This window comes from Terrapene carolina, unplaced genomic scaffold (genome assembly GCF_002925995.2).
Source record: "Terrapene carolina triunguis isolate 2854851 unplaced genomic scaffold, T_m_triunguis-2.0 Scaffold85, whole genome shotgun sequence".
Taxonomy (NCBI): domain Eukaryota; kingdom Metazoa; phylum Chordata; order Testudines; family Emydidae; genus Terrapene; species Terrapene triunguis.
In genome coordinates, this window is record NW_020664436.1 from 56,534,630 (window position 1) to 56,560,273 (window position 25,644).

At 44.5% G+C, this 25,644-nt stretch overlaps 1 protein-coding gene across 1 annotated transcript in view; it reads left to right on the top strand.

Annotated features, from left to right (window-relative positions):
- SOGA3 (SOGA family member 3) overlaps positions 1-19,444 on the top strand; it is a 38,517-nt gene extending 19,073 nt beyond the window's left edge. The window contains exons 4-6 of the mRNA XM_024202883.3: positions 15,159-15,230; positions 15,957-17,132; positions 19,120-19,444. Coding sequence (XP_024058651.2) covers positions 15,159-15,230; positions 15,957-17,132; positions 19,120-19,230 — 1,359 coding nt within the window. The 3' untranslated portion in view covers positions 19,231-19,444. The remainder of the gene's footprint in view (positions 1-15,158; positions 15,231-15,956; positions 17,133-19,119) is intronic.
- The last annotated feature ends 6,200 nt before the right edge of the window (positions 19,445-25,644 follow it).

Genomic DNA, 25,644 nt, shown 5'->3' on the forward strand with positions numbered 1-25,644 from the left:
TTCTTTCTTTCTTTCTTTCTTTCTTTCTTTCTTTCTTTCTTTCTTTCGGTGCAAGAGAGAATGGATAATACATGTGTCAATGGTGAATACTGCATGCAAAACAGCTTCTCTGGTTACGCTGTAGTGTAATATTGCATATAAGTAATTATACAGAATTATGCATACACCTCTGTAGTGATTCTGCATTCATTACTAGCATGATATCTGTATCTTCTAAGCAATTCGCCATTCACTTCTGATTTTATTTGTAAACTGTACTTGTGATACTGACTGCAGAACTACATGACACAGCCCACCTTTCTTCTTTTAGGGCATTGTGATTGAGTATGTGCAGTTGAATTCTGTATTTGTAGTATATGTCATTGAACATTACATAGAATCACTGGGGGTATGTCTACACAGCAAAGAAAAACCCGTGGTTGCCCGTGTCAGCTAACTCGGGCTCACAGGGCTCAGGCCGCAGGGTTGTTTCATTGCTGTGTAGAACTTTGGGCTGGAGCCTGAACTCTGGGACCCTCCCATCCTGCAGAATCCCAGGCTCCAGCCCAAGCCCAGGAGTCTACACAACGATGAAACAACCCCGCAGCCGAAGCCCTGTGAGCCTGAGTCAGCTGGCAAGGGCCAGACGTGGATTTTTCTTTGCTGTGTAGAAATACTGTGGGTTTGCATCAGTAATTGGTCAGACCTCTCCTCTGAATTCAGGGGAATCAACACTAGTTGGGGGTATGAAGCTGCAGGCAGGATTTTTGGTGTTTGTTCATTGCCAGCTGGAGGCTTGTTTTCCACTTGTCACAGTATTCACTGCATCAGGAGCCAGAAAACTCTGACATTTTCAGTGTCTTAGTAGATCCAGGTCCTTGTAATGTTCTGTAATCAGAGTGCCAAACGCTGCATCCATTGTTAAGAAGTAACAAGTAAGTTTAGCCTATTGGACCAATTTTTAAAAAATAAATAAGTCTTTATTTCTGTGGAGATGCTTTTATATATTATGTGAAAAATTTCCCATCAGTAGTGATGGTAGCACATATGGAGGTATGGTAGAGAAACCTGTGGATAACCTTTCCATATTGCCTTATTTGATCATAATGGTATCATTGTATTAATGAATTTAGCTATTTCAACATTAAACCCAGTTTAGGATGATAAGTACATGTTATGGATGCTTGTTTAGGTCATAGATGAGTGCTTGCATTTAGACGATATTCGCTGTGCACCTGCTCCCATCACTGTTGCCTGTAACAGGGACAGGTGTGCATACATGTAGAGTGTGACTGATGATGACCATCATGGCAACCTAATTACCAGGAGCATATGGTGTTACAGGCTTGACTAAACCTTTTTAATTTTGACTGGTACTAGTAGTTTGGATTTCCAATGAAGTGATTTATTAGAGACAGTGCACTAGTGGCAATGTGCTAGGCTCTGTTTTGAACTTCTTCTTCTTTCGTATGGCTTGGGTAGGTAGCAGCAACTACAAATTTATATCTAAGTTTGATAGCCAGCACACTGCCTTCAGGCCCCCAGCAAAAGAACGAAGGGGACATTCAGCTGTGATGTGCTCTATGGTTTGTGCCTGGTGACCACAGTCACATACAGGTGTTTGCCTCATTTTCCATTTGAAGAGGGTTTGTCCACATCTCCCATGAGATGTCCTGATGCGATTCAATCTGCACCAGTCTTTCCGACATAAAACCCGGTGGTTTCTCAACAGGATCAATGACGAGCTGTTTGTTTTGAGCGGTCAAAGTGCTCCATGTGACTCTCCACTGAGCCTCAGCATCAAAGTTGGGTGTAAGGATCTTGATACGGTTCCATAGAGGGTTGCAGGATTTTCCCTGAGGGGTGAGAAACCCAAGTCCAGTGATGTGGCAGGCACATACCATTCATCAGACCAATGGGGAAATTTTTTTCTTGTTGGTTGACCACTAATGTGTTTTCCTTATAGTGCACCATCTACAGTGAGAAGTAGCAGTTGTATGGTGACCACATTAGGAGTGAAGTGACCAGTGATAGCTCATATGTTTTGTGCTAAGCTTTTTCTCTGGTTGTCTTGGTGCATCTGCTATCTTCTAGGCCGGCTATTGGATATCTGTGTACTTTTTTTACGCCGAAGGGGGAATTAATTAGCACAGGCAAGTTAACGTGATGTACTTTGCATCAGTATGCACATGCATGTGCATTCGCAGTGATCTGTAATTTATGTTGTGGTCAGAGTACTTATGAGTATTGTCTGCATACTGTGTTGCAGTCTCTACTGTGATGGAATTAACAAAGTTGCATGAACGCAAGCTGGTTCTCATCAGCAGGTGGTGAGCATTCAAACCTGGTCTATTGATGATTTTTGAAAAACTGAGTATACAAAAAAAGAATTTACAACAAGAGCCTGTAGAAGGGGTACAGATGGCATGCACTCTCTCAGACCTGACCAACTTTTGCTACAAACAACTCCGCTATGGAACTTCTTCAACTCAACAAGTAAAATAACATGACTCCTATTTAGTGCACAGTACGTTATGGAGGATGCGATGCTTTGGGAGCAGCACAATTCTGAATCTTGTACAAGTGTATTGTTGGTTTCAGTTCTTACTCACAATTACCGGCTCGGATACGCTGTCTGTTTGGTGTCTCCCTAAGTGGGGCCCCAACCTATCAGTGTCATAGTGATACCAGTCTAGCTATTATGCAGCTATGTCACATATGCAGTAGCTATGTTGTTGGGAGAGCACCTGGGATCCCTCTCTCATTAGAATGGCTAGTCATAACTGTATACTGAACTGTAGAGCATCCGGACACTTGGGAGCTGAAGCCATACAAGGGGAGACACCAAAAATGCCTTTGCATCCTGGCCAGTAACTGTAAATAAGCCCAGAAAGCAATGGATATGCCATACAAGAACACTCCTACTAGTCCACAAAGTCTCCACAGTGAATTCCATTTTAGGAGTGACTACTTTCTCTACATGGTACGCTTGGCAGTGCTACATAATCGGGAACTCGCTGTGGAGATTTGATGGAAATAGTGAGTTGGCAACGTATTCTGATATCAAACCCATCCTTTTGTTTCAAGTTTGAACACACTGCATTCCAAAGCCGTTATTTATTTATTTATTTTGCTGCAGTATCCAGGTTCTGCCAGGTGCCCTATTACATGTGGCTGTTCCTAGTTCCACATTATAGTAGTGTACTGTATATAGACTTAGCCTGTACCATGTGTCTGCCTTTGAATACATTGTATCATTCTAAGGCAGATCATCAGTAATGTGGGAGAGAGAGATTTTGATGAGTGCTACTGCACTATTTTGCAAGTGATCTGCTTTTTCAGTGACCTTTGTGGCAATAGGTGAGAAGCCAGATGATTGCTTAGGGTATCTAGGTTAGCAGTGCATTACCAGTGATCAAGATCTCTACACTAAGCTGCCTATTGTCAAAATGAACTTTTCACATTCATAACTAGAGGAGCCCTTTACATGGTATATTATATTATCCTTAAGGCTGCTGAAAGTTCCACTGCTAATATGCATCTGTTTTGCACCAGGCAGGAAGGTGAGGATCAGTATGACATCTTTTTGCACCTGACAGTACTTGGTTTTCCTGTACCATGCCCCCTGAACTCACTGTGCCACCAGCTGCCAACCTCTGTTTTCCACTGCAATGACTTTATTGGATAGTGGCAGGATTACACTGATGCAGCAGGACAAACTGCCTACTATGCTCTGAAGAGTCTGATGCACTGTCTTGATTAGCTTAAACATGTGGGGGAAATGGCACGTTACAAAACCAGCTTGTTTTATTCCCTTTTGTTATATGATGGAAAATATTCCTAGCTATTAGTTTTGTCAAACCAATCCCCCCAAAACCAAACACAGATAGCAGAGAAGACAGAGGAAGAAAAAGAAAGAGTCAGCCCCTCCTTAGGATCAGGCAACAGGTGGGTGGTGATTGTTGTCAATTCAGGAGAGAGATGGCTCTTTCCATAGGCAAGCAGTGTCCCCTTGTGGTCCCTCTGTGCGCAGTGCGGAAGGTTGAATCAAGAGGTGAGGCCCAGTTCTTTCCAATTCCCACATGATAAGGAGTTCCCCTCTGTCCAGCTGGGACAGGATCTGGTGAGCAGGCAAGGATTCATATCCAGGCCTATCTAGGAGGTGCTGTTAGGCCTGAGAAGTACTGTGGCTTGAAGTTCAACAGACTATGCCTTCATTAGACTCCCAGCTTGGAACAGAAAATAAAGAGAAGCAAATAACGGGAGCAAACAAAACTGATGAAAAGGCCCTCCTTCAAAGTCTCTCTATATTTCATATTTTTTCGGTTTGTGGAAAATTATCTAGATCCAATTGCCGGCATTGGAGGATTCAGCTCTACTGGCCTTCTTGTGCAGAGGTCTGCAGACAACTATAAGATCTATCTACAAATCTGCCTGATCTCCCATTGGCCCTGAACACGGTGGATCTCAGGCAGTTCCACTTTGTGTGTGTGTGTGTGTGTGCGCATTGTAGGAAGCCACGGAACACAGCTTCCTGGGGCTTCCTCTTTCCTATTATTAATTATTTATTTATGTATTATTTTATTTTATTTATTATTTTATTATGTATGTATTTGCGTCATGGTAGTGTCCAAAGGCCCCAATGTGGGCTGAGGCCTCTTAGTGCTGTACAAATATAGCGCAGATGGTTCTTTTTGAGTTGCTGCAAGGTCGGTGGATCTATAACTACATAAATTCACCAACCAGCCACCTTGTGTAGTTTTGACAAAGCAGCATTGTGCATCTCTGAGGCTGTATTCATCCTACACAGTGGCTTTGATAGGCAGTATACAAACACAGGATATAAAGACAGTCTCTGTCCCACAGATCTTACACTTTTACACGTTAAGACAAGAGACAACAGGTAGATACGACAGACAGACTGGGGGAGCACAAGGAAACAAGTTTACCATAGTCTCTGTTCTACCAAGTGCCCTGAGCCAGGCATTTCAGTTCAAAGGAGTCACTGCACTCTGAGATTTGCCTGTGCACTCCAGGATTAGGGGACTGTGTTCGTGGTGACCTTCAACCTTAATCTGGTTCAGTTGAGTATGGCTAGATGTATCTTTCTTTGAATTTAATCACCGGTTCTTGATCAGTTGAAAGGTTTGGTGGTCAGTTACAAGGGGTATAGCCTCTCGAAGGAAAGAACACTTGGCTTTCACCACTGTGCTGAACTCTGCTTGAGCAGAAAGTGCATGGTCACAAGCAACAGAAATCAGAATTGGGTGTGCTGCATGGCCAGCACATGTACAGAGGCTGGTAATGCTGACTTTCATGTCTCATTTCTCTGAGTTTTTGCATCAGTTTGTGAAAAAGCAGATAAAAATGCAAATGAAAGTATGCTAGGTGTTGGTGTACTATTTCATTTCACACTAACGATAAGACATTTTTTTGCATGTCTACACTGCTATCTTTGCTTATTTTATGAGCAATGCTTTAGCTGTTTGTGTGACTGGCCCAAAACGTTTTGAGGGCTTTGTTAGCTAGATTGTAAATTTTGCTGTATATTTTCTCTTTTTGAAATTTTCTCAATTTAATTAACAGGTGACTATGATATTCAGATATGAATGAATCTGAAAACAATAAATAAAATAATTTAAAACAAAACACATGTAAAATATAAATAGCTGAAGAAACTCCGTGCCCCCTTCTTCTGAAGTGGGATATTGGCTTCAACTAGTTTAAATGACTACATTGAGCTATTTATCCATTCCTGGTTAAGGCCACCTGCATTCCATATCCTTCTCCAGTAATGAGTGTAACATATGCCATTTTTAATATTAAGAGGACACTGATAGGGCTGTTAGGGCTATAACTAGACCTAGCAACTTTCTGTTCAGTTCCTGGGTATGAATATTCATGTGCATTTCTTAATATTGCTCTGTGCTACCTCCCTGCTTCATTCTGGTGAGAAGGCAAGGTACTGAAATACACAGGACATTGCCCTTTGAGTAGGCTGGGCAGAACACTGGATTGGTAGGATATGTATGCTTGTTCCCATCAGAGACAAAGCAAGTGCCCTGGGTGTGTTGCTGGCAGGTTGCCCAGCATGGTGATTGAGATAGTTTATTAGGAGTGTGGCCCTTGTCTTGGAAGGCTGATAAACTTTAGGAATGAAATGGACATTTTAAAACATATTATTTTGAGGGTAGAATGTATTTTCAGTCACCAGCCTGGAGAGGATCCATTCAGTTTCTAATACCTGTTCATTTGATTTTTTTAATGGATGATAGTAAAGTGATTATTTCAATTCTCGTGTCTATTCAGGGTCAGATCCCAGGGCCTGGCAAGAAGTGCTCAGAGCAAGTCAGGAGTTGGGGGAAGAGTGCAAAGGTGACTTTAACCAACTTTGCATTTCCCTGAACTTGGGGCAACTCTGTGCGAGGCTGGTCAGTAAGTGCAAATTAGAGCAGCCTAGAGACCAGCATGGTACACAGATGCACCAATATCGGGGATTGCAAAGATGGCTTAAAGCCAGCTCTAACTTCCAGTGGCTCCAAGAAGTTATTACAACAGCCAAGGATCACTTAGGTGTAAGAGAGCTGCATTCCTTTTTCCCTGGCCATGACATCTGTGCTGGCTGAAGATGGGGGCAGGGATGAAGTGGGAACTGTTATGGCAGCCCTGTGCCACCCACGGATCCCTCTATGTTATGGTGGTTTCTCATGTGGTTGGCTTCAGTGCTCAGCCCTGGTAAAGTGGTGAAGTTTTACCTGCATGTCTTCTAGACTTGCTCTGAGCAGAGTTACTCAACAGGCTGTAGAAATGCTAACAGCCAGTTTAGTGCTCCCACTGTTGCTAATTCTGGTGGAGCTGCTAATCGCTAGTGGGAGAGTTCCCTAAAATCCTCGGTGTAGTCACCATTTGGTAGACCATATCTCAGTCTTTTCCACTTCAGATACATAATTTGTTTCATCAGGTATTCCAGAAATATCTTTAATCAATTTTCATTATAAATCTGTCTGACAAACACATATAAAAAATCAAAGTATACTAAATTGATCTTCAAACTAAATCAATTATTTATGTAGTTTGTCATCTTTTTGGATCATAATTGTTAAATACAATGGTAGATTTTTTTAAATGATGTTAGTTTTATGTAACAATCCCTGACTACGTTTTATCTAAAGTACACTTGAAAAATCTTGAGGGACATGTTAAAAAAAAAGTTCAACTGGTTTAATATTTTCATTAGCAATAAACATATTGTTAATTCCCTATTAGCAATAATATTTGTTGTTTTAGGGAAATATTTTGTTCTTGCTATCAGAATGCACAAAAATATTGAGAACAGTTTTCAAATTACTGAGGAAAAATATTTTTGAGCACAAAAATTACATTTCAGACCAATAATGTTAGAAACCAGCTTTGAAATATTGGTGCTAGGTCTGTTGCTGCAGTTGAGAAGCAGTTGGGGGTGTGATTTGGATGCTGCTGCATTGCATCTTGTGGTGATGTAATCCAGCCAAAGGAAAAGAATGGAGATAAGTAGAGAAATATATCCTAAAGAAATTCATGTGCATAACTATTGTGGACAAATAGATTTTGCACATGACAATTCTGCACATGGAAGTGACAGAATCTATAATCTATCTTGTCAGGTGTTAGTGCACCAAAAGTGCATACATAGGGTATATGCATAAAATCTTATATGTGCCAAATGGAGGTCATAGTCTGAAAATAAGGCTCCAAGCATCTCCATTTGTTATTTTTTTATTTGCCTTGCTCTTAAATGTATTTTTCCTTTTTCTATTTTGCCCTCCTGTATTTTCTCTCACTTCTTTCAATCCCAGCCCATCTCCTCTTTTACCCAAAACACTCTCTCTGCTTCCTGACCCTAAATCACGACTCTCTTTGTCACCATGAGGTGCCTCCCCCAAGCTCCTTCTCTCCTTCCATTTGGGGCCCAAAGAAAGATAACGTGAGGAATCTGATTCCATGGAGAGGGAGGACATTTTTAGTTTGTCCAGTGTTTTTTATTCAGTCCCTAATTATTTTATGTTCAGTTTCCATTAAGTAAAATATCTGTTAGCAGCAGTAGATAATTTCACACATTGAAAATAGGATCTATGTTTTTTAAAAGTATGAAATATGAAAATAAAATGATGGCAGGTATGTGTAGACATTCTAAATTGCTATCTATCCCACTGAAATATCCTGTTGAATTTATTATTCAGGGACTGCAGGATATAGTGTTTGATAGTCAGTAGATGACATTCTCTCTTCAGCGTCTGTATTGGATCAATGCTCTGACATGTTGTTAGAGTGCACTGTGTTTTTTGAAGAGGTCAGCTTTGGATCACGCGATGATTGCCTGTTCTGTTCATTCTCTCTGGGGCACCTGGCAGTGGCCACTGTCGGAAGACAGGATACTGGGCTAGATGGATCTTTGGTCTCACCCAGTATGGCCATTATTATGTTCTTATGTTCAGAGGAGTTATAAAACTGAGGTTTTGACCTCCTGTGGTCATTAAATTGCCCATGGTACTTTTCACAGGAGAATGGGTGTTAACCCCAGTGTCCCACCCAAATTCCAATTGGGCACAATCTAACTACTCAAATCACTCCTCCAATTTTAATTGTATATGTGGTATTCTTTGTTGCTTTCTGCTATAAAATTATATAGTGTTGCTGTGTGCTGTTAAATAGCTGCTTCATTTCAGTAGAGGATGATATGAGCATTGGATATAGCTAAAATTTGAGACGAGCAGAATGAAAGGCAATATATAAAAGCAAGTTATTGTTGTTATTCAAATATTAGAATCCTGGCTACCAAACATAACTTTAATGTTTGTTAAAAATGTGAGCAAGAGTAAACATGTTTATAGCTTTTCTCAAACCTGGAAAAATTGGATGAGGGGTTTTTTTGGCTAGTTTTATTTGTTGTGAGAATATTTTCAGACAGCCCTTGTCTTTAATTAGAAGCTGGGGGTCCTAGTGGAGAAGTTGGAACTCAGCATTTCAGCCAGGACCGGCTCTGGCTTTTTTGCCGCCCCAGACAAAAAAGCCTCCCGCTGCCCCCCGGTGGGGAGCACGGCAGGGGAGGGCGCTGAGCCTGGCCGCGGCCCCACTCTCCCCGGCGGCCGGAGCGCCGGGAGGAGGGCAGCAAGCCCGGCCGGGGCCCCGCTCTCCCTGACCGGCCGGAGCGCCGGGAGGAGGGCGGAGAGCCCGGCTGCGGCCCCGCTCTCCCCGACCGGCCAGAGCGCTGGGGGAGGGCGGACCCGCTCTCCCCGGCCGGCCGGAGCGCCGGGGGAGGGTGGTGAGCCCGCCACGGCTCCGCTCTCCCCGGCGGCCAGAGCGCCGGGAGGAGGGCAGCGAGCCCGGCTGGGGCCTCGCTCTCCCCGACCGGCCGGAGTGCCGGGAGGAGGGCGGAGAGCCCGGCCGGGGCCCCGCTCTCCCCGACCGGCTGGAGTGCCGGGAGGAGGGCGGCGAGCCTGGCCGCGGCCCCGCTCTCCCCGGGTGAGTGCCGCCCCCCTCCAGGTGCCGCCCCAAGCACATGCTTAGAGGTCTGGTGCCTGGAGCCGGACCTGATTTCAGCACTTCTGTATATCTGGAGAGGTGCTGAGCTCTGGGAGATGGAAAAGATGAGATTAGGTGATGAAGAAGAACTATATTTTTAGTACCCCTAGTATTTTATCAGTGGGCAGCATTGGCAAGGATCTGTTGTGTGAAGGTTTTTAGTACGCCTCTACCCCGATATAACGCGGTAAAGCAGTGCTCCGGGGGGGCGGGGCTGCGCACTCCGGCGGATCAAAGCAAGTTCGATATAACGCAGTTTCACCTATAACGCGGTAAGATTTTTTGGCTCCCGAGGACAGCGTTATATCGAGGTAGAGGTGTACTAATGCAATCGGTTTGCTTGTGGGGACTTTCCTTTGATAAAACTTAATGTGAAGCTGAACCTCTCAAGGTCCATCTCTTATCCATCCTTGAATCCACTAATCTGAACATCTGCCTTAGTTTTTCTGCAAGAGATAGGTCCAAAGTGTAATGCCAGGTCTTAGCCTGCCCACTCTCCACTCTGCAGCAGGGATATTCTGAATTGGCACATCCCCTGGGTGCTCTTCCCAGCTAGTGCCATCCACTTGCCGGGTTGTGTTTGCCCTTGATGACAGTGAGGTGGTTGCGGCTGTTTCTCACTCCAGTCACCTCCTTACTAATGGACCTTTCATCATTGGTAGCCATAAGCCCCAGTCTGTGCCTGTGGAATCCTTGTGGACATGTTAGCTGGGTTTGAACCTGGGGCCTTCAGCACTAGAAGCATGAGTGTCTACTGCTTGAGCTGAGAGACTAAGCCCCCTAACGGGCAGCTGTAGCCAACTCATTAATCTGTTATGTAAACCAGCCACAAGGAGAGAATGAGACCCCTACTGTGAGCTACAGATACACACTTTCCTTCTTTCCTCTCCCTATTCTACATTTCAGAAGCAAGCAGAATAACCCATTATATTAGAGTTGACCAGTTTTGTGGTTTATAAGTTAAATACATCCAGGAATGAACTTTATGAAGGCATTTATACAATTTTATTTATAGTGGTTTTAACTAGGATTGGTGAAATACTGTAAAAATAATGTTTATAGACATGTATTCTAATTCAGAAAACCTGGTATGCTCATGCTCATAGCCCTCTTACTTCACTATTTGCGTGCATTCATATGAACAAGTTTTTGTTCACATAACATTTAGGGAGTAGCCATTTTTATATGAATACTCGTATTCATATACAGACATGGGCACCTATTCACAAACAAGACTGTTCACTACTTATTGGGCTAGATTTTTAGTTCAGGACTATGCGTGTGTGGGTGACCAAAGTGAACTGAAACTATTTTTGTCCTCCTCTAATTTCTGAGCTGTCTGGGGACCTATCTGGTCCCTGACGTAACTCAGAGCAGCCTCAGGGGCTATTGTAACTTACATCTGGAGGCCCCAATAGCCAGAGATCAAGAAGGTTGTGTTGGCCATACCTGCTTTCTCCCAGCCACACCCCCTGAACTAGTGTATGTGGGGGGAGGAGGCATGGCATAGGAGCTGGTAGGCTCCTTACATGCCATCCACAGATTTCCCAGGCAGGGAAAATACTCAGATGACCAGATCTACCAGCTCTCTGTCTGCTTTACGCTGATGGAGCAGAGCAGAGCAGCCAGTGCAGAGACCAAGATCTGACCCATTACTTATTTACGAATCCTCAACAAGGAGGGAAAGATAATAACAGAAAACACAGCAATGGCCGAAGTGTTAAATGCCTTTTTTGTTTCAGTTTTCACCAAAAACATTAGCAGTGATTGGATGACTAACATACATAGGCTCTGAGGCTAAAATAGGAAAATAACAAGTTAGATGTCTTCCAGGCAGCAGGGCCTGATCAGCTACATCCTAGAATACTTAAGAAACTGCCTGAAGAGATCTCTGAGCCATTAGCGATTATCTTTGAGAACTCGTAGCTGACTAGAGAGATCCCAGAGGACTAGAAAAGGGCAAATATTTAGTACCTATTGATAAAAAGGAGAATAAGGACAACCCAGGGAGTTATAGAACAGTCAGCTTAACTTTGGTACACAGAAACATAATGAAGCAAATAATCAAACAATTAATTTATAAGCACCTAGAGCAGGGGTGGGCAAGCTTTTTGTATGCAGGGCCATGAATGTAGGGCTAGGGCAGGGAGTTCGGGTGCAGGAGGGGGTGCAGAGTGTGGGTGGGGGTGCAGTATGCAGGAAGGGGCTCAGGGCAAGGGGTTCGGGTGCAGGGTGCAGCAGGGGGCTCAGGGCAGGGGGTTGGAGTGCAGGAGGGGTTGCAGAGTGCAGAAGGGTGCTCAGGGCAGGGGATAGGAGTGCGGTGGGGGCTCAAAGCAGGGAGTTAGGGGGCTCAGGGCAGGGGGTTGGGGTGCGGGGTGCAGGAAGGGTTCGGGGTGCGGGCTCCATCCTGGCGCCGCTTACCTTGAGCGGCTCCGGGGTGACAGTGGCGCGCAGCGGAGCTAAGGCAGCCGCCCTGGCCCCACGCCACTCCCGGAAGTGGCCAGCATGTTCGGCAGTGGCTTCTGTGGGTGGGGTGGCGTTCACCGTTCCCAGCCAATGGGAGCTGCAGGGGGCGGTACTTGCAGGCGAGGGCAGCACACAGAGCCCTCTGCCTCCTACCCCCCCCCACCCCAGGGGCCACATGGACGTGGTGCTGTCTGCTTCCGGGAGCAGCGTGCGGCCAGGGCAGGCAGGGAGTCTGCCTTAGCCCCGCTGTGCCATGGGTCTGGCAATCCCGCGGGCCGGACTGAAAGCCCAGACGGGCTGGATCTGGCCCGCAGGCTGTAGTTCGCCCTCCCCTGACCTATTGGAAAATAAGGAAAATCAACATGGATTTGTCAAGACAAAATCATGTCAAACCAACCTAATATCCTTCTTTGACAAGGTAACAAGCCTTGTGGATGGGGGAAGCAGTAGATGTGATATATCTTGACTTTAGTAAGGCTTTTGATACTGTCTCACATAACCTTCTTATGAACAAACTAGAGAAATATAGCCTTGATGAACCTACTGTAAGGTGGTGCCCAACTGGTTGAAAAAGCATAGTCAGAGAGTAGTTATCAATGGTTCACACTCAAGCTGGAAAGGCATATTGAGTGGGGTTCTGCAGGGATCTGTCCTGTGTCTGGTTCTGTTCAATATCTTCATAAATGATTTAGATAATGGCATAGAGAGTATGCTTATAGAGTTTGTGGATGATACCAAGCTGGGAGGGATTGCAAGCACTTTGGAGGACAGGTTTAGAATTCTTGACAAACTGGAGAAATTATCTGAAATAAATAGGATGAAATTCAATAAGGACAAATGCAAAGTACTCCACTTAAGAAAGAACAATCAGTTGCACACATACAAAATGGGAAATGACTGCCTAGGAAGGAGTACTGCAGAAAAGGATCTGTGAGTTATAGTGGATCACAAACTAAATATGTGTCAATGTAACACTGTTGCAAAAAAAAGCAAACATCATTCTGGGCTGTATTAGCTGGAGTGTTGTCAGCAAGACATGAGAAGTAATCCTTCCACTCTACTCAGCACTTAAAAGGCTCAGTTGGAGTACTGTGTCCAGTTCTGGGCACCACACTTCGCTAAAGATGTGGACAAATTGGGGAAAGTCCGAAGGAGAGCAACAAAAATGATTAAAGGTCTAGAAAATATGACTTACGAGGAAAGATTGAAAAAATTGTGTTTGTTTAGTCTGGAGAAGAGAAGATTGAAAGGGGACATGATAACAGTCTTCAAGCATGTAAAAGGTTGATTTAAAGATAAGTGTGATAAATTGTGCTCCTTAACCACTGAGGACAGGACAAAATGTAATGGCCTTAAATTGAAGCAAGGGAGATGTAGCTTAGACCTTCCTAACTGTAAAGGTAATTAAGCACTAGAACAAATTACCTAGTGAGATTGTGGAATCTCTGTCACTGGAGGTTTTTAAGAACAGGTTAGACAAATACCTGTCAGGTATGGTCTAGATCAGTGGTTCTCAACCAGGGATCCGGGGCTCCCTAGTGGGCCTCGGGCAGGTTTCAGGGGGTCCGCCAAACAGGGCCAGAATTAGACTTGCTGTGGCCCAGGGCAGAAAGCCAAAGCCCCACCACCTGGGGCTGAAGCCCAGGGCCCTGAGCCCCTCCACCCGGGGCTGAAGCCCAGGGCCCTGAGCCCCACCACCCGGGGCTGAAGCTGAAGCCTGAGCAATGTAGCTTTGTGGGGGGCCCTGTGGCATGGGGCCCTAGGCAACTGCCCTGCTTGCTATCCACTAACGCTGGCCCTGGCTTTTTTATGCAGAAAAGCAGTTGTGGCACTGGTGGGCCATGGAGTTTTTATTGCATGTTGGGGGAGGCTCAGAAAGAAAAAGGTTGAGAACCCCTGGTCTAGATAATACTTAGGCCATGTCTGCACTTCAGAATTAAGTTGACTTAACTTACCTTGGCATACAGCTGCTGCAGTAATTACATCACTTGTGCATGTCTACTTTACTCCTTGTGTCAGTGGTGTGCGTCCTCACCAGGAGTGCTTGTATGTATTGTACTGTCAGTGTGGGGCATTGTGGGATGGTTCCTGAAAGCCAGTAACTGTCGACATAAGCAAAGCAGTGTCTACACTGATACTGCATCAACCTAACTACATCAACCTTGACTTTGCGTCGCTCATGGAGGTGGAGTTATTAAGTCTGCGTAGCGGGGCAGTTACATTGGTGGGAGCGAAATTTAAGTGTAGATACTTCCATAGTTAGGTTGATGTAAGTTGCCTTGCATCGACCTAACTCTGTAGTGTAGACCAGACCTTAGTTCTGCCTCAGTACAGGGGACTGGACTAGATGACCTATTGAGGTCCCTTCCAGGCCTACATTTCTATGATTCTCATATTTAAAAGCTTCCAGTTATCTAATCAGATAGAAGAAACAATATCATGTGACTTTCGTGACCCATCCTACTCTGTGAATAGTGAACCATTTGCAAATACACTGCTACTTGAAAATTGGCCAGCTAGACAATTTGGTTAATACCTGTGACTAATTAATACTTTCACAGACATCAGGATTGGTTTGCAAACAAACAGTGAACAGAAAAGAGGACTAAGCCCATCAGATAATTGATTCATAACAAATTATTTCACCAGCTCTAGTGTTAAAATTTTTTTTTTAAATGAAAGCAGGGAGGCCTAATTTCCTGATCACTGGTAACTGCCTGTTTCTGATTCCTTCTTTGGCCTTGGGCAGAAGTCACTTAAGCTCCCTGGGTGAAATCCTGGCCCCATCTAGGTTAATGGCAGAACTTCATTGACTTCAGTGAAGCCAGGATGTCACCCCTTGCCTCAATTTACCCATCTGTACAATATGAGTTATAATAAATTTATTACCTACCTCATGGGGATGTTGTAAGTTTTTATTTTTTGATGTCTGAATATTGAAAATGCAACCAAGAGTGGTTACTATTTTACGATGCCTTGTATAGCATTTCTTTTATGCTATTTTAAGGTAGAATTATTTCCCTTGTTTGTGATATTACAGGAATTAGAAGAAGCAGTCCAAATAATTGTATGTGATTTGGTATGTTTTAGAAAAGGGGACTGAATTAGATACATGATTAGTGACATGTTCAATGTATCTCACTTTTTTGTAGCTGTCGTTGAAAAGAAGAGGGAGCAAAGACTTGCAGAAATCAGAAAAAAAGTCACAGCAGACACCCACTGAGGTATGTTGAAGTAATAACAGCCCAGATCCTCAGCTTGAGGCTTCAGTGGAGCTACACCAATTTACATGAACTGAGGACCTGGCCCTTTGTTTTTGTTGTTAGTTTTGATGTTTAGTATTATATCATACTGCTGTATGGGATATAAGGATCTTGGGCCCAAATCTGCAGGCTTGACAACTGACCCAATCCTGCACTGAGAACAGTACAAGTGCATTGACTGCAGTAGGGCTCTGCATGGGCTCAGAAGTCCAATTTGTAGGATCCGGATGAAAGGCAAAACTCCCATTGAAGTCAACAAGAGTTTCATCTGAATCAGGACTCCAGGACTTGGCCCTTTGGATGTGGACTTTGAGACTCCTTTATATATATGTTGCCTTATTTAACTGACTTTCAATTTTGGTTTTTCAGCCTTTTGAGTATGAAGCTTAGAAAGTATCCTCTCACTCTCTTTTCACTTTCCACACATCATGAGCCAATAAAATCTTAGTCTTTCATGAAAGGGTGCTGAAAATGTATGTTTTCTGGGAACAGTGCAGGCTTTCATAGCAAAGAAAGAAGGCTTTTTGTCTTAATCTCATCTTCAGATGTAGAAGAATAATTGTTATAATCATATTTTAACTTCTGATGGTATATTGCTTTTATTGTTAACCTTTTAATGTAAAGCTGTGTTTGATTTCAAGTGGTGCTCTCTTTATTGACATAAAATTATTTTCATTTTTTTTTAAGGAGGACAATGAAGATCTGAAATGCCAGTTGCAGTTTGTTAAAGAAGAAGCTGCCCTTATGAGGAAAAAAATGGCTAAAATTGATAAGGAGAAAGACAGATTTGAACATGAGCTTCAAAAATATAGATCATTTTATGGGGATCTAGACAGTCCCTTACCAAAAGGTGAAGCTGGAGGACCACCTACCACAAGGGAAGCAGAACTCAAGCTTAGATTGAGATTAGTAGAGGAAGAAGCCAACATCCTTGGAAGGAAAATAGTAGAATTGGAAGTAGAAAATAGAGGACTGAAAGCTGAGCTTGATGATTTAAGAGGAGATGATTTCTCAGGAACAGCAAATCCCCTCATGGGGGAACAGAGTGAATCTCTCTCAGAGTTACGGCAGCATTTGCAGCTAGTTGAAGATGAGACAGAATTGCTGAGGAGAAACTTGGCTGACCTGGAGGAACAAAACAAGCGCATCACAACAGAGCTAAACAAATACAAATACAAGTCTGGCACCCATGAGAGCTCGAGGCACCATGATAATGCCAAGACAGAAGCACTGCAAGAAGAGCTAAAAGCTGCCCGAATGCAAATCAATGAGCTCAGTGGCAAAGTCATGCAACTTCAGTATGAAAACAGAGTGTTAATGTCCAACATGCAGCGCTATGACTTGGCCTCTCACCTCGGGATCCGGGGCAGCCCCAGAGACAGTGATGCTGAAAGTGATGCAGGGAAAAAAGAAAGTGATGATGATTCCCGCCCTCCGCACCGCAAAAGGGAAGGTCCCATTGGAGGGGAAAGCGACTCTGAGGAGGTACGCAATATCCGGTGCCTGACTCCCACTAGGTCTTTTTATCCTACACCGACTGGGTGGCAGAAGAGCTTCACAGATCGGCAGCAGATGAAGGACATCCGCTCTGAAGCCGAGCGACTGGGCAAGACGATAGATCGCCTGATTTCTGATACGAGTACCATCATAACGGAGGCAAGAATTTATGTGGCCAATGGGGATCTGTTCGGACTCATGGATGAAGAAGATGATGGCAGTAGGATTCGGGAGCATGAGCTTCTTTATCGAATCAATGCACAGATGAAGGCATTTAGGAAAGAACTCCAGACTTTCATTGACAGACTAGAAGTTCCAAAGTCATCAGATGACCGAAGTGCAGATGAACCTTTGTCAGTGAGTCAGGTAGTTTTTTACTTATTACAGCCTAGAGGTAAAAAGACACTGCCAAATAGTTTAAGCCTTTAATTTTCTCTACAATGCATTAAAATTATTATAATCTGATGAGCAAAGTCTCTGGTTTCTAAATAGCTATGATTTAATTTTAAATCCCCCAGTCCATCACATGGGACTTGATCCTCCTAATGGAGTCAGTGGGGCTACTCATGTGAGTAATGACTATTCACATAAGGAAGGGTTTGTAGAACTGGGCTCCTCAACATTAAAAAATAAATAAACAAAATACTGTAGATACTATTATTGTGGGAGACAGAACATTCTGGCTTGCGGCAGTGTTTGCCAGAGTTCTTCTGACATCACCAATAATGTCAGTGCGCAAATATTCTTTGGCCTGAGGGAGTGAAATGGAAGTGTAATCTGGGTGATGACCAAAAACAAACTGTAGAATAGAATATAGCAAGTGCTTTAACAAATCAGATGGTTAATGAAGTATGGTATATTGCATCTAGAGTGACTCAAGCCTATGCTGCAGTGCAAGGAAAAGAAACAAAAAACAACAAAACTCCTCCATACTACATGCAGTGTTGTGCCAGGCTGAATTCAGGGAGATAATGCCTTCCTGCCCCTTGTGAATATCATCTTATGCCCTGAAAAATAAGATTTAACTACCCTTATCTTAACATGAGTAACTTCAAATGTTGCTATTGGTCTTAAACTTCTCCAGACTTCGTAGTAAGTCTCATATTAGGTTATATTAACTTTGTACAGTACTTCTAGCCCTACAGTCAGAATTGTTGCCATGTGAAGCTGAAAGCTATTATTTCTTATTCATATGTTGACTAATTTGATTGTTTGTTCCCTTGTATCAGAAAGTCACAGACACAGTCAATTGCTATAAGTGCACTGCATAAAATCAAAGTGTGACAGGGTGCATTGCATCTTTTAACAAAAGGAAAAGATATTATACCATATTCTCATCCAGATTATGGGCCCGATCTGGCATTTATAATCATAGAATCATAAAATTGTAGGGCTGGAAGGGACTTCAAAGAGTTAAGTCCAACCCCCTGCGCTAAGGCAGGACCAAGTAAACCTAGACCATTGCTGACAGGTGTTTGTCCAACCTGTTCTTTAAAAAATCCAATGATGGGGATTCCACAACCTCCCTTGGATGCCTATTCCAGAGTTTAACTACCCTTATAGTTAGAATTTTTTTCCTGATATCTAACCTAAATCTCCCTTGCTGCAGATTAAGCCTATTACTTCTCGTCCTACCATCAATGGACATGGATAATAATTGATCACGGTCCCCTTTATAACAGCCCTTAACATATTTAAAGTATGTTATCAGGTCCCTCCTCCCCCAGTCTTCTTTTCTCAAGACTAAACATGCCCAGTTTTTTTATCCTTTCCTCATAGGTCAGTTTCTAAACCTTTTATTGTTTATGTTGGTCTCCTCTGGACACTCTCCAGTTTGTCCTCATCTTTCTGAAAGTGTGGCACCAAGAACTAGTCACAGAACTTCAGCTGAAGCCTCACCAGTGCCGAGTAGAGTGAGACAAGTACTTCACATGACTTACATCCAGCACTCCTGTTAATACACCCAAGAATGTTGTTAGCTTTATTCACAACTGCATCCCACTGTTGACTTATATTCAATTTGTGATCCACTATAAACCCCAGATCCTTTTCAACAGTTCTGCCACCTAGCCAATTGCTAGGTGGCAGATAATTGATAACTTAGTATTTTCTAAACAGTAATTAATAACTTAGTATTTTCTAAACAAACAAACAAATGCGGTATTTAAATCAGTAATTTGGGGGCATAGACCTGCAGGCATTCTGCATGCAGACCTTCCGCTGAAGCCAATGGAAGATCAGCACATAGCACCTTTACAGGATTAGACCCTGCTTCACTGCTTATTCTGTTGAAATGTTGAGCTTTCCTTTTATTAATTAACCGTTCTCTGTGTCTTTGTATTTACTTTCCCAGATGTTCCAGCCTATCATTTTACTTATTCTCATCCTTGTGTTGTTTTCATCCCTTTCTTACACAACAATATTTAAACTTGTCTTCCTTTTTACACTATTTTTTGTATTATAAACCTTTAATCATTTACTGTTCATTGTAGTATTATTTTCAGTTTGTTCATTTTGTCCACCCTCCAAGATAAGAAGTGCAAGAGATATAGTTTCTGTAGTAGCCACTGCTGTAAAAACACTGAAGACTACTTGTTTGCAAAAAAGAACAAAACAAAGTGAAACAAAAACAAAAAGCAAAACAAAACCTAAAAAAGCCACCCAGTTGAATAAGAATTCTCCTCACCAAGGTATTCCAGGTAAGCTAACAGAAAATAGGTTTTTTAAAATTTTGTCTTATGAAAATTGTTTTATACTTTTATAATAAAAATGTTCTTGAGAAAATTGAGCCAATTTAGCTAGTATTCATTCATTTTTACTTATTAGAATTGATAGAGTCATTTTGTTTTCTTTATTTCAAAATATTTGTATTGCAATCCCAAGTGAACAGTAAAATTACCTCCAGTGTGTATGTTACAGTTGTTTTTCACTGCTTTTGTACATTTTGTGTGATGGTGGACCCATTTGATAGTGGTGTTTTTCACCACTGTGTGGTGTGGATTTGACGCTCAAATCCAAATGATAAGAACAGGAAGTTTGCATTTAGTCTGCCTCATATGTATGGCCTTCTCCTGGGCAGGAATGGACATCCACAGCTTCTGTTGACATTGCCGAGAGTTGTGGATGCTCAGCATCTTTGAGGATCAGGCCTATAGAGTGGACATTATATCCTATCCTGTTTGAGGCCCTTCAGTGGTGAATGGTAGGGAGGAGGTGTCAAAATTAGAATGGTGTGTAATAAGACAGTTTTGTGTGAAAACATAGATTGAGAGGTGGCACAGGGATAGAAAAACTGTGCAACGTTCACCTGGTCTATCCCTCTGACCCCATATTGATCAGCTCACCAGCCTTATCCTGTCTGTCCATCCCTCTTGGCCGCTGACCCTAATTTGCCTTCCTTCCTTACTGTAAAATCTGCTGGCTCACTCCACCCTGGCCTGACTTTTCACCTCCCCACATCTGGTTCCTGGCTCAAGGAGGAAGTCAGGAACTGGCAGCCAGTGGAATTGAGTCAGACATGGAGAGCAAGCACATCTGGCAGGGGTAGAGCCCTCACTTGAAGAGTCCCATAAAGCTCAATCCTCTCCCCTGTATTATTCAACGTGGGACACTGGGACAGCTGGTGGGGACAATATGGTCTGAAGTGACACCAGTACTCAGATGACACCCATCTCTACATCTCCTTTATGTCAGATCTAAACAACACCATCTTCCAGCTTTCTCTGTGCTTAGCTAAATCAGCCCTTAGATAAACAACAACTGACTAAAACTGAGCTGCGGTAAGATGGAGGTGATGCTACTGGGAAGAGGGACATGCCTCGAAGAATTGGCCTTCTCTGTAATGTACCCCCTACTGAGGCATGTGCCCTCAGATTGTTAAATCAGTCTTCAACCCTGGAGTCTTTTGGACTCCTCACTGCTCATAGTGGCAAAAAGGCTACTTCTATCTGTGACCAGCCTGAAGGCTGCAGCCCACCCTTTTGGCCATGGTGGTCCATGCATTTCTGATTTTTAAGAGTGATCATAGCAACTAAGTATTATCTAGGAATGAAGCCACACATCCTGAAAAAGTGTCAACTAGTATAAAATGCAGCAGTCTTTCTGCTTAGCAACATAGGTTGCCATGGACCTATCACACCAGTGTTCTGTTATCTGCACTTGCTACTAAATAAATAAAGTTCAGGTCAGTGTCTCTGTCCTAGTATTGAAAACCCTCCTGGGGATTGGCCCCAGCTAATTGAAGGAATGCCTTTCAGTGTTAGAGACTCCACTTTCATAGGAGCTTGGACCTAACTTGTGGAATTCATTCCACAGGAGCTAAGAAAGTAGTAACTTCACAGAATTAAATGCGAACCTCATTTCTTTGATTGAGCTTTCTCTCAAAAAGCTCTTCTCCCATAACAACATAAATAAAACAAAACAAACAATCAGAACCCCCTAACTCTAATCAAGAAATGTAATCCTATCTTTTGTGAAGAAAGCAAAAGAAACTGTCTTTGTTATTTCATTTAAAATTATTGAGAGGTGTGCAGATGCGATGGTAATGAGCACCACATAAGGAGTAGACCCAGTTTCTCAGCCCGTGGATGACCTGCCAGGATGTTGCTAGAAAAAGTGACCTTAATATGGTATTGCAACCCAAATCATCTCTCAATCTCCCTAGAGCAGTGGTTCTCAAAGCCGGTCTGCCGCTTGTTCAGGGAAAGCCCCTGGTGGGCCAGGCCGGTTTGTTTACCTGCCACGTTCGCAGGTTCGGCTGATCGCGGCTCCCACTGGCTGCAGTTCGCTGCTCCCTCCACTGTCCTGCCCAGTTCCACACATGGTCAGCCCCATTCTGCCCCCGCACTGTGGCCCCGCAGTCTTACTCCTTTCTCTTCCCCCCCACTGTGGCCCCAAGACCAGAGAAGCTCTGTCCCCTCCCCCCCACCATGGCCCTGGGCCACAGCGGGGAGTGAGAGCTCCCCCAGCCCTGAGGCCGTAGCAGGGAACTAGAGTTCCTCCAGTCCTGGGGCCATAGGCATAGTTTGACTGCTATATTTGGGGGGACAAAGCATGCCCATGCACGCACACATGCATGCTGAAGTCAGTCCCCTTGGTTCACTGGCTCTCTCCCTCTGCCTACAGTGGTACCTGGGCTGCAAGTGCTGGGGGGGACAGGACGGCGTAATGGGGGAGCCCCAGCTGCTGCCGGCAACCATTCTGGCACCGGCTGCTGCAGCGATGTCACTGTTCTGGCGCTGCTGCTGTTGCCTCCCTGCTGGGGCTGCTGCTGCCCAGAGTATACTATATGCTGGGCTCCTGGTTCCCCCTAACCATTCCCTTATCCCCTTCTCTTCCTCATCCCCTCCCCCTTCCTCTCCCCTTCTCTTCTCACCCCATCTCCATTGCTCTGCCCCCCCCCCCGCCCACTGTTGTAAAAGAAACAGGTGGGCACTAGGACCCAGGAGGCTGTGTCCAGCTGCTGAGGCAGGACCCAGAGCACAGGGGAAAAGCTGCTCCATCCTCCTCTGTCCGCTCCCTGCGAGCCAAAACATGCAGGGGGGGGCAGGATTTAGTATGGGAATGACAAAGCCCCTCCCACACCAGGCGAGCAGAGTCAGAGAGCAGGGTTGGGGCATGGGGGTGCCAATTTTTCCAGGGCCCCCGATTAGGGTTATCAGGCGTCTGTTTTTTGACCGGAATGCCCAGTCGAAAAGGGACCCTGTCAGCTCCAGTCAGCACCGCTGACCAAGGTCCGGTTGGCACGGGGCTGGCAGGCTCCCTACCTGGTTCTGTGTGGCTCCCAGAAGCAGTGACATGTCCCTCGGCTCCTAGGCATAGGCGCAGCCAGGGGGGCTCCGTGCACTGCCCCTGTCCTGAGCGCCGGCTCCGCAGCTCCCATTGGCTGTGAACCGCGGCCAATGGGAGCTGCAGGGGCAGCGCTTGTGGGCGGAAGCAGTGCGCAGAGCCGCACCTCTGCCTAGGAGCCAAGGGACATGTTGCCACTTCCGGGAGTCCCCCAAGGTAAGCCACCCAGAGGCTGCACCCTGAACCCTCTCCTGTGCCCCAAACCCCTGCCCCATCCCTGAGACCCCTCCTGCACCCAAACTCCCTCCCAGAGCCCACACCCCAACCCCCTGCCCCTGCCTGGAGGCCCCTCCCACAGCCTGAGCCCCTCATTTCTGGCTTCACCCCAGAGCCTGCACCCCCAGGCCAGAGCCCATACCCCCTCCAACATCCCAACCCCCTGCCTCAGCCCAGAGCCACCTCCCATTCTCCAAACCCCTCGGCTCCACCCCCCCAGGTCAGAGCCACCTCCTGCACCACAAACCCCTTATCCCTGGCCCACTCCAGAGTCCGCACCCCTGCCCCAGCTGGAGCCCCTTCCCACACCCTGAACCCCTCATTTCTGTCTCCACCCCGGAGCCCGCACCCCCAGATGGAGCCCTCACCCCCTCCCGCACCCCTGCCCCAGCCCAGTGAAAATGAGCGAGTGAGCGAGGGTGGGGGAGAGCGAGTGACAGAGGGAGGTGGGGATGGAGAGAGCGGGCGTGGGGCCTCGGAGAAGGGGCCTAGGGGCAGAGGGAGGGGCAAGGGATTTAAGCTTTGTGTGGTTAGAAAGTTGGCAATCCTACCCCCAGTTGGCCAGGACCCCTTGGCACGGGCCCCGTCAGCCCAGTTACTAATCCTCCACTGCCTCCAGCCTCGCTGCTGTAGCACTGGCAGGAGGAGCTATCAGCTGCAGCCGCAGTGCTGGAGGAACTATCAGGCCCCGCTGCAGCGGTGGTGCTGGAGGGACTGGGTTAATTATAGCCAAAGGTTTGTTGTTATGAAGCGTGTTATAGCGAGGGTGTACTTTACCTACCGCATCCTCAGTGTAGACAGTGGTAGACCTCTCGGGGAGGTGGATTACCAGTGCTGATGGGAGAATCTCTCACGTTGGCGTAGGTAGTGCCTACACTGAAGTACTGCAGGGGCACAGCTGTGCCACTGTAGCCTTTTAAGTACAAACGCCCTAAGGAAATGTTCTTCATTGCTCACTAAATGCCATACTGGTGGAGGCTGAGTTAGCCCTAGCTGAATGAAAATGGGGTGTAGCTTACATTTTGTTCAAATGAGGCATAAGAAGGCATGGAAGAGAACCTGTTTTATTAAAGTAAGCATTAATATTAGTCAACATGATTGTATAACATATGCTTAGATTTGATTAAAAATCTGGCTTTCATGTTAAAGACGGCTGCAGCATCATCATAATAACCTACCTCTATATACTAAATTTCACCTCAAAGGAAACCAATTCACCTTACAAATTTACATAGGAATCACTTCACCAACCATTGAAATGCAGGCACAGGTGTGGTAGAATGTTACAGGTTGTTTAGCACCAAAATACTTGCAAACACTACCACGCATAATGCTCATTGTCGTGAGTAGTCCCATCCAAGTAAATTGGACTATTTATGGTAGAAAGGGCTACACCCAATAGTAATCATTTGAAGGACTGGTTCTTTAAAAGTGCACAGAAATGCTACACTACAGTTAAGGCAGGAAGTGAAAATCAACATCTATTTGAAGCTGCAGAAGGAATTTTGGTAGGAGAATGTAATTAACACAAATTTGAATTTGGGCAGAATGGTGGGATTAATGTCCTACTTTTGCAAAAAATGCCTTGAGATTTGACCACAAGGACCTCCTGTGCTTTATCTCTGTCTGAAAGACAGCTCCTCCTGTAGCACAGTGCCTCTGGGCATTCATTCAGTATGGCCTCAGAGGGAGGAGTCCCACTTACATAGGCCTAATTCTGATCCCACTTACAGTAGTGTAAATCAAATAGTGTAATGCCAATGAATTCATTTTGAGAATTGAATCAGGTCCTGAATCATTAATGCTACTCCTGAAGCACTCTTGAGTTTTTCTCAAATGTCGCCTATTCTAGCACTGAGCAGATCTTACCCTACTTAACTAACTTGTGAAATAACAGCAAGATTACTAGGGCTGTCAATTAATCACAGTTAACACAAGCGATTAACACAAAACAAATTAACTAGATTTTTTAAAAGTTGTGATTAATCGTAGTTTTAATCACACTGTTAAAACAATAATAAATACCAATTTAAAGATATTATAAATAATTTTGGATTTTTTTTATGTTTTCAAATATTTGATTTCAATTAAACAAAGGATACAGTGCTCACTTTATATTATTATTTTTGATTATATATATTTGCACTGTAAAAAAGATAAACAAAAGAAATAGTATTTTTCAATTCACCTAATACAAGTACTGTAGTACAATCTCATTATCATGAAAGTGCAACTTACAAATGTAGAATTCTTATTTTTTTACATAACTGCATTCAAAAATAAAACAATGTAAAACTTTAGCGCCTAAAAGTCCACTCAGTCCTACTTCTTGTTCAGCGAATCCCTAAAACAAATAAGTTTGTTTACATTTACAGGAGATAATGCTGCCAGCTTCTTAGTTACAATGTCACCTGTAAGTGAGAACAGATGTTCACATGGCACTGTTGTAGACGGCATTGCAAGGTATTTACGTGCCAGATCTGCTAAATATTCATATGCTCCTTCCTACTTCGACCACCATTCTAGAGGGCATGCTTCCATGCTGATGATGGGCTCTGCTAGATAACGATCTATTACCCACACAAAATTCTCTGTTACTTGCACACTGTAGGGGCACCCACCTTTACCTCGTTCCTAGGGCTCAGGCGTAACCTTACACTCTAGGGCACCCACCCTTACCCTAGGGCTCAGGCGTAACCCTGTTAATTTAGGCACCCACCCTTACCCTTCTGTGGGCTCAGGTCGTAACCTTACACTCTGCAGGTTTGTGGGGTCTTTTACCAGTGAAAGAGCCTTACACAGTAATATCCTACTT